General features: G+C 40.8%; 1 protein-coding gene across 2 annotated transcripts; it reads right to left on the bottom strand.

Moving 5' to 3' along the window:
- Positions 1 to 142: 142 nt before the first annotated feature.
- On the bottom strand, positions 143 to 13,162 carry DNAJA1 (DnaJ heat shock protein family (Hsp40) member A1). 2 transcript variants are annotated; one of them, XM_020808975.3, is made up of 9 exons: positions 12,925 to 13,162; positions 11,794 to 11,939; positions 9,915 to 10,092; positions 9,325 to 9,429; positions 8,960 to 9,187; positions 6,572 to 6,686; positions 3,152 to 3,267; positions 2,004 to 2,104; positions 143 to 1,811 (listed from the first exon to the last, which is right to left on the bottom strand). In XM_020808975.3, the coding sequence occupies exons 2-9, from the start codon at positions 11,923 to 11,925 to the stop codon at positions 1,593 to 1,595; spliced, it is 1,194 nt and encodes a 397-aa protein (XP_020664634.3). In that variant the 5' UTR covers positions 11,926 to 11,939; positions 12,925 to 13,162; the 3' UTR covers positions 143 to 1,592. The 2 variants fall into 2 exon arrangements, with proteins under 2 accessions (XP_020664634.3, XP_020664635.3); XM_020808976.3 differs by lacking the exon at positions 12,925 to 13,162 and adding an exon at positions 12,320 to 12,457.
- Positions 13,163 to 13,287: the final 125 nt, after the last annotated feature.

Raw genomic sequence — 13,287 nt, forward strand, 5'->3', positions numbered from 1 at the left:
TGAGATATAAGTGCTTCTAGTTTCATAACTTTCTGGGGCAAGAGACACCTACTGTAGGAGGCACACTGCCTCCTAGACAGAACTTTTCCCCTGCACTATCATACTTAAATGGTTGATCAAGAAAGTCAAAAAGGAGACCTGAAACTGTTATGACAATATTTATTTTCCCCCTGGGTTGAAACTTAAGATTAAATTACAATATGCAAGCATTAAGTCACATACTCAATTCCACTAACCCATCCTTATCACAAGGACAATGATAAATTGTTATACAACCTAAATCAAACCCCAGGAAGAAAGTGCAGATTAAAAACTCAAGATGTACAAGACCTGCATTAGAACTACATAATTAAGACTGCTATACTTGTTAACCTACTTGGTCTGTGTGTACAGCTAAGCACTAATGTTGGACTTGCCTATCAAATGTTTAGCAATGAAATTCTTAGAAAAAGATCAAGTGTCACCTTAAGTACATTTGAGTCCCAGAAGAGGCACTTGAATCATTAAGCCCTCCTGCGGTTAATGAGGGCTACCTATGAACTGGAATACTGTACAAGCTTGTGGTACACTATCCATGAATATGGAATAAATGACTGAAAATGGATGTAGCCCTTTCAAGAAACTAACTAGAAACTCTTAAATTATTGTGATTAATTCAGTTAGTTTCCCAGTTTCAACAAGGGATTTCCTGCAAGTACTCCTGCAGTCTAAGAAACTGAATATTCTTAAGATCACTGATACCTACTAACGCAATAAATTCAAATGGTAAAGATTTCCGTAATAAAATTAGACATACAATTTTCTATCTTTAAAAACAATCAGTTTTTAGTTGCACAACTGTCTCTTAAGAAGTGTCACATATTTTCTATTTTCAAGAATTAAACCCAGTTTCAGTTAGTTAAAGTACAAGTGTTTCTGGTCTCATAGTTGTTCTTGGGGCAGGAGACAGTTATTGTACTAGGCATATTGCCTCTTAGGTTTTCATCTGATACGGACCCTATACAGCTTGAACTTTCAACATTTAACAACTAGCCCTACTAGGATCCTATAGAACGCTAAAAGGGATTTTACACAGCTTTTGGATTAAAGCTTGTGAGACTGGGCAGAGCTTTTAATTTTTCAGGGGAAGAAGGTACAGTGCCATGCAGGTGTCTTGTGAAATCTCAGCCAGCCACAGTACATCCAACACACATCAATGTATCTAGAAGCTGATGAATACAAAAATTTTAATTTCACATTTTAACATGAATCATAAATACATGTGCATACTTGAGATAATATAATTTATAATACTAAACAGAAATCACTGAATACTAACGAGTGCAGTTGCACACAATACACATATAATGCACAAAATAAAAAAGCCAGAGCAGATTGGCTTCTGGATTCCTTAGGAGGCCATATGGAACATCATTCCAACTTGATTGAAGTGTAGTTTTACTGATTTATATTTGTTAACTTGATTTAAAAACAGCTATGTTTAAATATTACAGGGACAATGGCAAGTTTGAGAGGGTTTAGCAACTTTAGTCCTTCATTCATCCACAACTGACATACAGGACAAGCAGCACAAGGAGAATCATGAAGCCATTTTAAGATGTCTGGCACTGGACACCACCTCTGGGATGGTGCTCGTCATCTTCATAGGCTTCTCCATTGTAATGATGCTGTCTTTCCTGAGATGGGTCAAAGTCCACCAACTCCACCTGATCCATTTCTTCAGTTTCTTCCACTTCTTGTCTTGGAGGTAGCAGTTTTTCCAACAGACACAGCTTATCAGAAGAGAGAAAACCACTATCTGGAAAAATCACCTGAAATTTAGAGACACTATTAAGAATCTTCACTTATATATTGTTTTGTATATATTGTAAATATAGTTCAACAAACAAACTTAGGAAGAGGTGGCACAGTTGTTTTAATACAAATCAATGCACTGAAAACTGAACTCTAGAAACTAGAGTACAAGAGGCCTTACAAGACAGCATTCTATACGGAAATCTTACCTTAAACTCAACGATGAGACGACCCTTTTCATACGGTCTGCGATAGAATGGCATTCCTTCATTCAATACACATTTAATATCTCCATGTTTGACAATCTGCCCTAGAAACCAACAGGTATCCTTATCAATTGACTACATACAACACAATGCACAGTACAGCACTTTAAACTGTCCTGAAACACATATGTGCAGTTTAAATTGTAGCTGGTCAAAACAGGCAACTGACAGAGGTTTGCTTACAAACTAAAAAAAGGTTATGGTTCTGCATTACATTAGATAACTTCCAAGATAATCTTGAAACATTTACGTCCACTTTGTGAGGCAAAGATCAGCTGGGACCGATTGTACTTCCCTAAAGCTCTGCAGTTCTAAGATTATTATTACCTAAGTTAAACATTATCTATCAAAATATAATAACTGTCAAAATGAGGCACGCTTAGATTGTATGTGGATCATGTTTTGATTTCATTATTACCGTATTTGATGGTGTATAAGATGACTTTTTTGGCCCAAAAAACATGCCTCCAAGTTGGGGGGGGGGTCCTCTTATACGCCAGGTGCACTTGAGTTGGGCCAGGAAAGAGCTGCCACCACCGTTGAATGAGTAACACAGGGTCACGCCAGCCGGGGAGGAAGGCAGTCAGTCAGGCGGTCCGGACAGAGGGAGGGAAGCAGAGCCAGCCATGCCTGAGTGGACAGAGCCCGCTGCCGGGCTGCCCACCACCCCACGTCGCTGAGCCATCTGCCCGCTCGCCTGCCTACCGCCTGAGAGATTCCCCTCCTCCTCCTCTGCCGTCGCTCGCCTGGCCGCTTCCCCTCCTCGGGCCTCACCGCCGGCACCGCAGCAGAACCATTCACTCTATATTTTGAGTGGAAACGTTGGGGGGTCATCTTATATGCCCAGTCTTGTACGTCGGCAAATACGGTAAATTAAAACAGATACAGAATGTGGCATGCTGTAAATCTGTGTTTCGTTAAGGCTGAGCAGATTTCTATAGATCATAATGCTTTTACTTGCTCTCTAGTGTTGAAATGATGAAGATTTTTATTAATTGCTAGTTTAGACTATCCTCTACTCAACATCTTACCAGCAATAATGTTGTTCAACAAGCACCAAAACATGTTTTATCAAAGCAATACACACTTACCAGGATGAGAAGTAATTATTATGGTCCGATTATCGAGCATCACAATTGGTTTTTGAAAGCCACACAGTGCTTCAACTAGTTGGATATCCATAGACATGACCAGGTCTTCACCTCGTCTGAAAAAAAACAACACTCAGCTGCAGAGCTACTGGGTCACATATAAATGGTACAGGACAACAATTCCACAGCACAACCTAACTGTTTCAGTATACTACAAGTAGTTAAGGATATACTGAAGCAAAGGGAGGAGTACAGATCTAGAATTTAATGCTGACAATATCCATGAAGGCCCTACATTTACTTTCTATAGTAAGAAACCCACTCCTAGGATTGTGGAGATCGTACTTATTCACAGATCAATTTGATCCAAAGTGCTTCAGTCACGCAGCACAAAGTTAGGCAAACTAAAATTATATGGCAGACCACATATTCTGTAGACGGTAGCAAGAAATGGGGTTGCTTTGAAATCTGATCATAATGCTCCCTCATACAATTCATGAACCCAGTCATATGACTTTGCATGTTGTAAAAACACTGTTTTGAGAGAAACATGGGAACAACACAGAACACCTAACACTTCTGATACTCACAATTAATGCAACAGAAATATGAAATAAGTTCTAATTCAAATTTTCCTGCTGATGTCTTTTTACACAACAGGGTAGGTACTTGGTAACATTTGTTGAAGGGCAAATTACTCCTACTAACTGCTAAAAACTGCAATATCAGCCAAGTCTGCATTCAGAGATCCAAAGACCCAATACCAACAAACTCAACCAAGTGGTAAGTTTTTCCAGCACTAATTTGTGTAGCTGTCTATAATGAAAAGACCAGTTAATTAATTTTCCTGCCATGAAGTTCAGTATATGCTAAAGCCTGGAGGTCTTTACAAGTAGCAAGACTTCCTTACTAACTCCTGGTGAGCAACAATAATATAACAAGTGTTCATACAGGTTGTCTTTAAAAAGTGGTGAGCAAGTTATACATATCCCCACAGAATGTAACTGAAATTCCATGGTGGCAAAAAAAAGCCCCATTTCTTACTGAAGACAAGGCATCTTGTTCACATGGAGTGAATATGCTTTGTTCACAAGGAATGTACATCTTTTTATCAAGCTGAATTATACTTTCTAGAGGCATCTGAAAGGAGAAAGGTGCTTAGGGGAGCAGTCACTTCATGGCTTAATCGTGACTTTAAGTTGTAAACTGCACAGTCTACATGTTGAAACGATTGCTTTAAATGATAAATTAAGGCCTTAAATGATGTGGACAGGTTGTCAGTCCATTGTTCATCTATTTTATCTGACGAAGAATTTTTAGGGTATTAGAGGTAAAATCCTAGTAAGAAAATTATGAACAAGCTGTTTTATCATTGGGGCATTCCACTGGGAAAAAAAATCAAGCCAAATGATACTACAGTTGATCTCTACTTCCAAACATTTTTTCCACTTTTGAAACACTGAGGCATTGTTAGGTGTAGCTACTGTCCTATACACATTTAACTAGGAGTAAGCCACGCTGAATTTAATGGAACTTACTCATGAGTAAACATGCAGAGGATAAGGGCTACAATCAGATATCAGGTATGAGAACATTAAATTATGAACCCTTGGCTCTACTGGAGAATCTTCAAATGTTTACTGGTAGGAAGACCAAGGAATTTCTTGCATCTATGCAATCAACGATATTTCATATGTTTATTCTTTTAATTGAAAGAGATAAACAGCAATCAGTTTCACCAGATTAAAAAAACTCTACTAGAAATGTGTGCATGTAACAAAAAAGTTATAAAATCTGTATGAAAAATCTAGAAATGACACAACTAGATTGGTTTAGAGGCTTAGTGGCAAAACAGAGGATTTTGAAGGTTTAAAAGCAATGTAGTTGTCTTTTCTCTATGAGGAAAAATAATGGAAGAAAGTAGAAACTGTTTTACTGATTTTTGTTAAATTACACTTTTAAGACCAAGAATTGATTAATCATCTATTTCCCAAATTACAGTACTGAATATCAGTGAGAAAACAAGTCTGTAAAAATAAACTGAGTATTCATTTTTCAGGTAGCTTGTTAGTATTAACTAGGAAAGAACAGCCACAGAGTAATGACAATTTAGAATCAACAGTTTCCCTTTTCTACTATTCCATAGAGAAAATAACAAGCGAAATAATGCCATACTGTCTTAACTTCACCGCACATTCATTTTATTTTTAAAATTTATATGCTAAATTTCTCCCCAGAGAATGCAAGGTGGCTCAAACTATACAACAACCAATAGTGTTAAAATAACATATAAATGTCATATTAAAAATAATTAAATATATATCAAGATTAAAAATATTTTAGAACATTTAAAAATATTAAAAATATCTAAAGGCTAAAACTTCTAGTGACTTCTACTAATTTAGCTGGAAAAGTGGCCACGGTATTCTCCTTAAGACAGTTCTCCTCTATAGCAGGTTATAAGAGGTAGCGAACAAAACAAGATGTATGCCCCCACGCACATGCAAATATACACACAGAAGATGGAAAAAAACTACGTAAGAAAAAAGCAAGGGAGAAGAGGTAGAAAAGTACAGATACAGACAGACAAAGGCAGGATGAGCCTTAGTAGTAAGGGAGAGAAAGTATAAATGAAACAACAAAGGTTGGAGGATGATGATTCTCAAGTTCTCTAACAGACAAGAGATTATTTTAATGCTTACCCATTAGGAGTCATCTAAATAATTTGTTTATCTAGTTCTGCCCCATAAATTTAAGATGTTTTATATACATATTTTTCTCCTATAGATTGTAACAGCATATCCACACTTGAGACAAGTTTTATCAGAATCATGGTTAGGTTTGGTTGACAGTTAATCTCCTTCTCTTTTGATTATCCTCTATTCTCTTTGAACTTCTCACAGTAGATCCTCACCTTCCAGCTTCCTTTTAGTTTTCCACTGGTACGGAAAATAAATCCTGGCATCTGGCAACATAATGTATTTTTTGCTCCATAAAATGCACTTTCCCCCCCCCAAAAAAAATTGGGGGAAAAGTGTGTGCGTCTTATGGAGCAAATACTGGCTTCCCACCGCTGCCATCACTACCACGCCGCCCTTCTCCTCCCCTTCTGGGGCAGGGAGCGCTTCCGGATGATAAGCTGGCTGGGGCGGAGTTTTATCTTTTTAATTAGGTGCATCTTATCGTCAGATGCATCTTATAGAGCGAAAAATACAATATTTATCTAAGCAGCTCTCCTTATGTGACCAAGTAAGATGTCTGAAATATGACTGTATGCCACAGTGGATAGTGCCTAGCCCTCCAGATGTCACCGGACTACAATTCCCATTAATCCAAGTCAGTAAGCCAATACTGAGGAAGGGTTAAGATTTGTAATTAATATCTGGAGGACCACACATTCTCCATCCACATTAGACTTACCTTGTGAACACAGAATGGTCTTTTTGATCCAAAACTATTATTATATCTCCTGGCTCCAGCCCTGGCTCTTGGTCACCTTCACCATGAAAAGTTATCTTCTGGCCATCTTTCATTCCTATTGCAAGATCATCACACAAGTAATAAACAAGCAAATCTATGTCCTTGGGTTTTTAGTAAGTTATTATAACTACTTGAGCATATTTAGTATAAAAGACAAGCAGAATGTTTTAAAGCACGTTACCAAAACTTTATCTGGAGAAGAAATATGACATTAGCTTGTGTCATTTCCAAAGCCAACACATCACTGTGCTCATGCACTATGTGTAGTTTCGACAGCCATTTGGCGCCATGAGGAATCAACTAATACAATTAACCCAATAGAAATATGAAATGTGTCCAAGATCAAACTTATCTTGCTTACACCTTTTATACAACAGGGTATGTACTCAGTAACATTCGCTACAGTCAATCTAATTATCCTTGACCCACTTAGCTGAGCCAAAACTTGCAGAGTTCAATCAGAGCCCTATATGTATGCTTTAAAAATGTCAAAGAACTGTTCATAATGCTGTCACATCTGAAACACCTATCACTTTAAAAAAATTAACTGGCAGCGGCAGCACAGCCCAGATCTGATAAGGACTTGGCCAGCACCTGGAAACACTGGCTGAAATCATGGGTGGTTTTGCAATCCCTCTCCTTTCCTCATGAAGAACAGAGAAAAAAAAAACAAAGAAATCTTTTCTGAGTAGCCCCACTCCCACCAGGTGAGGCAGTGGCATGCCTACAGACCTGCATGGGCTACAGGGTTGAATTATGAAGTCTCCTGTCTAACTCACTCCAACAATCTAGCATTACAGTACACTTTTCCAACAGAGATGGTTGTTCATGTTCAAAGGTGGGCAAGCAGGAAGCTGTCCATCAAACCTTAAACCTGAATGTGATAACTGGAAAAGGGGATATTCTCAGGATTCCCTCCCTTTGCTATATGTAGAAGAGTTATGAGATATTGAGATGTGTATAATATCACACCATTTACCCACAACTTCATCATGATCTCCTATCCCAAGATAGTTCTAGGTCAGTGATGATGAACCTTTTTTGAGCCCGAGTGCCCAAAATGCAACACAAAACCAACTTATTAATTTCAAAGTGCCAACACTAGGCTTAATAGACAGAATCTTACCAATTGTGGGGCACAGACAACAGCACTGGATGGGAAAGGTAGACAAAATGTAGTTCTCACTCCCATATGACAAGTGTGCTATAAGGTCTACCTTACGTGACAACAAAATTGGGAATCTATTATGTAGAATAGGATGAGAACCTTCTTGCCCTTCAGGCCCTATCCTACGGCACAATTGGCCAAGTTATAATGCAGCAAAGTTGCCCAGCCATTTAAGAGATCTGGACAGAAAGCTGAGTCTATCACCTGTAACACCCTGGCTAGAGTATGTCCTGCTGCACAAGTAAAAGGCCCCTCTCTTCTCTGCCCTCCTCCCTTAAAGAAACAGCCCCATAGAGGAGAGAGGAAGAGCCCTGCTTACGTTCCACTCAGAGTTCTCACTGCCTTCCCTTATGCTTGCTTCTTAAGGAGCAGAAGTTACATCCTCAGCGGACCCTGCCTACTAAAAGGACCACGTGAGATCTCCCACAGAACTGCGCAAGCTGCCTGGTGCCCAGAAGAGGTGTTTCTCCTGGAGGCGTTGCTGTGGTGTCTCCTTGTTCATGGAGGTAGCTGTCTTTGCCTGTTGCACAAGACTGTGGCACACGTACCATAGGTTTGCTATCACTGTTCTAGGTTGTCTGGAGCAATGTTTCTCTCATACCTGAAAGTCTAGCATACACAATTCTTCAGCTTTGGAGAAAACAATGCTCCCACCAATCCTAATGAAATCTTCATTGGGACTGTTTTTCAGTGCATTCCCCAACTTGCTAACTTGGGCAGGCTAAATTTCTCCCCTTTCTCTATGACTGACATAGTTTGTCACCTATTTTGACTCCTAATGGTCAGTCCTTAACATTTAACAGTCTCACTCACCATATTGTTCATCTGGACCTGGGCAGTGAAACAAGCCCAGGGCTTCTTTCCAAGGCCAGTCAAGCTCAATGACTGAAAATTACTGGTTGGCCATTATGACCGTAAATCTGTTAGCCCCCCCCCCAATCTTCAATAGGCTTTACAAATACTACTGCTTTTTTCTACACCTTTTGGAAGACCCAAATTTGCAAAGGTTTATACCTTGTTTACAGACTCTCATTTTACTGTCTTGTATCAGACATAAGATTGAGGCTCATTACCAGAAGATAACAGGTACTTTGTTTTCTACAAGCTACTTTTTTGTCACTATTTAAGCCCTTAATTCTCCCACTGTATTATATACAGACCTTTATCAATGTGGACTTCAAGAATTTTCTTCTCTCTAACAATCTTCCTTCCATTGCAGCTTTTACACCTGTCCTTGGGACTGATGCGCTCACCATGGCCCTGGCATTCCATACACACAGACTGGATTTGCTGAACCATTCCAGGCCCTATCTGGTGAATCCTTATTTGCATGCCTGTCCCTCTGCAATTAAGGCAGCATTCCACTGCACCTTTTTTACCACCTCGGCCTGGAGAATAGGAAGAAAAATAAGCACATAAAAATTAGGCATTTCTTCATCTTCTGACTAATGTGGATTCTCTTGAATGTGTGTGTGTTTAAATCCCAATAAAAATGTTTCTAAAACTAAAGATTATATCAGCATACCTTCACATTTATCACAAATCACATTCTTCTGTAGAGCCAGTTTTCGTGTTGCTCCATTGTACAAGTCTTCTAGAGTTACTGACAACTGATGAACAACATTTTTACCTGTAAGAAAAAACATGCCATTGAGAACTAAGGCTAATTAATTTCAGTACAGAGATTCTCTTGATCAGTATGTCAATGTTTTGTTGTTTTCTCACCACTCTAGGAAACCATTCTACAATAAATTTTGACTACAACTGCTTTTATAAAAACAAAAATTCTTTTATCTTAACTATAGGAAGGTGAGGGGTGCTGAACCAACTAAGAAAGCAAGATAGCATTTTTCTGCACATTTACTTGATAGGTAACATATAGTTGAACTCAGTGAGACATTTCCAAGAAAAAAAAAATACTCTGAACCTAGTTGTGCTACAATTAGGAACCTATATGAATGCAATACAAATGGTATAATGCATATCACATTCTGAAATTCAAGTTTTATAACAGGAAACAAGCATTTTGTAACATTGGCTTTTAGAGCATATTCATTTTTTATCAATTAAGAACTGATTACTTCCATTAAGTAATTTTAAAAACTTGTATATTACCTCTCCTTTCTCGTTGCATTCTTCCACCACCTCCAAAGAACATATCAAAGATATCCATGGGTGATCCAAAACTGCTTCCGGTACCACCCTCCTTTATGGCTTGCTCACCACCTTTATCATACAATTCTCTTTTCTTGGAGTCAGAAAGGACTTCATAGGCTTGAGAAATCTGTTTAAACTACAATGTTTTAAGAAAAGTTTAACCTCCTCACAGAATTGCCAATTTATTTAAAATTATCCATATTGTTTTTAATAATTACAGAACAGCCAATTGCAAAACCCTACCACGTCATACAAGTGTCCTGATAGGATACAGTCGCGCCTCGCTTTACGATTGCCCCGTATAACGACGAATCTGCTTAATGATGCTTTTTTTGCGATCGCAAGAGCAATCGCAAAACAATGCTTCCTATGGGCAAAATCCGCTGTGCGATGATCGGTTCCCTGCTTCGGGAACCGATGTTTCTCATTACGACGATCAGCAAACAGCTGATCGTCGGGTTCCAAAATGGCCGCTGGCTGAAGAAAATGGCCCCCGCTGTTTTCTAGGATGGATTCCTTGCTACACAGGCACCAAAAGTGGCCGCCGTATGGAGGAGCTTCGCTGGACGGTGAGTTCTTAGCCCATTGGAATGCATTAACCGGGTTTTAATGTGTTTCAATGGGTTTTTTATTTTCGCTTTACGATGTTTTCGCTCTACAGCAATTTCGCCGGAACGAATTAACATAGTTAAGCGAGGCACCACTGTATTTAAAATATGTGCATTCTCTTGCCCTATGTTAAAAGGTTTAAGTCATATCAGGTTTCAACTTGAGATGTAAAGATAAAAAAATCAGCCTGTTTGTGAGTAGCAGGTAACTGAATACTATCTTTTTTTGCAAAAGACTTCAGATTTCAGGCTTTTCCAAGTTTCCGAGAGCAAAGATATGAAACACAGCCTTTAAGAAACTTTGGACTAAGTTGTAACCAATGTTTCGCCAATCCTGTGCTACTATAAGAGATAAATTATTGCAAAGGTAAAGAAGTTGCCAAGTCCTAGCAACCTGTCATTTGGCAATATCTATTTTTTTTCTATAATATTAACAAGGACTAACGTACAAGTTGCAGAGAACATGTCGCATGCCAAAATATACAGCAGCAATGCTTTGAGAAAACAAAATAGTATTAAACATATCAACAATGTAAGTAATAATCTGAATGCTTTTAAAATCTGAATAGGGTCATTAAGTTTCCCATGTTTTGAAGACAGAATACATACTTATTTCAAAGAACACCTACCAGAACACAATCCATTCCAAATTCAGAGCCACAGTACTCAATCAGAATATGACAGATACAGTATCTGTTGCCAGGCTGCTGGGTTACAGGGATCACATAAATCCATTACAGCAGCTCCACTGGCTGCCAATCTGTTTCTGGGCACAATTCAAAGTGCTGGTTTTAACCTATCAAGCCGCAAACAGCTTGGGCCCAAGCTACTTCAAAGACTGTGTCTCCCACTAAGCTCGGGAACTGTATTATGGTCAATTGGGGGAGGGGAGACCTTTCTCTCAGTCCCATCACCTTCACCTGTTTGATGGGGACACAGCAGAGAGCCTTCTCTGTTGCTGCACCCAGATTCTGGAGCTTCCTCCCACAGAAGGCCAGACTGGCCCCATCAGGTGAAAACCTTTCTCTTCAGGTAATCTTTTCCTCTATGACTGGCTGCCTGAGTGTGATCTTTTTAGATGGATTATTATGCATCTCCACTTTGAATGTATTTTTAGTATTGCTTGTTTGCAATTTCTAAGACTGGTATTTCTTTGTTCCTTTTTAATATTTCTATAGTTAGAAATATTAGTAGAACCCTCATAGAGGAGCATGGGCTTATACACTTACCTTCTCCCCTTCATTAGGATTCTTATCAGGGTGATATTTCAGTGCGAGTTTCCTATAGGCTTTTTTCAGTTCCTCTTGAGAAGCATTGGGTTTTACTCCAAGCACATCATAATATGTGGTCTCCTTCACCATGGTGCAATGAGTACCTTCAAGGGGAAGGGAAGGATAATAATGACAATGAGAACAGGAACATGAGACACATCCAGTAAACCAATCAATTTATCGGGGTCTCCTTAACCCTTGCACTCCCCCTGTCCCCCCAAATACCCATTACGATTTTCCCTACAAAGCCACCATACAGCTATTCCCCACTTTAAACAGGAAGGTTGCTCCTTTTCGGTGACTACAGACCCTCCCCCAACAGGTCATCCTAAAATTTCTGTTATTTCCCAATTCCACGTGACAATGTGGCTGCTCAGTCACCTTGCCCTAAAAGGGCCCTTCCCACTCCAGGAGTCGGAGATGACAAGGTTCAGCAGATTGCCCGAACACGACTCCCAACCCAATTCCCCCCACACACACACACCTGCCTCCTTTTCACACGACTTTCAAAGATGTCTCCTTCAGGCCTGGCGGCCAGATGTTCCCCACTGTGACAAGCCTGGCGGCAGCGGCGGCAAGGAACCCTCCCTTTCCCCTGCACAAAGCGCTGTTTCTCCACTCGGGGCTCCGCCACACAATGGAGGCCTCGCGGCCAACTCCCCTCCGCGGGTCTCCCACGCTTGCCAGGGGTTCCTCTGGGAAAAGGGTGGGGTGGAGTAGGGGGGGAACCCTTCGACCCTCCTGAAACCGTCCCCCACACCCCAGCCCCACCTGCCTCCTCCACATTCCCGTCCACACCAAAGGTGTCCAGTTCTCTTGTCACAGTTCTCTCTTCTTCCCTCCCCCCCTCCCCCCCAACGCTCCCCGCAACAGCCGGTATCAGCTGACCCGGCGCGTCCCATCTTCCCTCCCCTCCCCCCTTCTCCTTTTATTTTCTCTCGCGCACAGACTTCCCACCTAACGACACCGGCGCGTGGGTAACGGCCTTGCTTGCCTGCGCGCGCGCCCGCCCGTCCTTTGTGGAACCCGGCGCGCGCGGAGGGGGGGGAAGGGAGGTGAGAGCCCCCCTTTTTTTTGTCTCTCACTCACCACGCGCCCGCGCTTTCAACCGACACAACGGCGAGCTTGAAGGCGACCCTCGTCTTCCGCCACAGCCGCGGACTCTAGCCTCTGCCGCCCTTCTATCTCTTTCTCTTTCTTTCTCTTTCTTCCTCTCTGTGGCACACCGAGAAGACACCCTCGACTTTTCTCGAAAGTTCCGAGCCGGTCTCAGCGGCTAAGCAGCATCCGGGGACTTTTTTCTCTTTCAAGAAAGCCTCGCCCACTCCCGGAAACACCGCCTCCTCTTGCATCCCATAGTAATCGCCGGGGTTGGTGGAGCCGGCGGCTTCCCATATTGGTTGCTTCTAATAAAGTTCGGGCTGCGAAACGTTAGGGATTTTTTTGAGGGGG

The sequence above is a fragment of the Pogona vitticeps genome, chromosome 2 (genome assembly GCF_051106095.1).
Source record: "Pogona vitticeps strain Pit_001003342236 chromosome 2, PviZW2.1, whole genome shotgun sequence".
Lineage (NCBI taxonomy): Eukaryota > Metazoa > Chordata > Lepidosauria > Squamata > Agamidae > Pogona > Pogona vitticeps.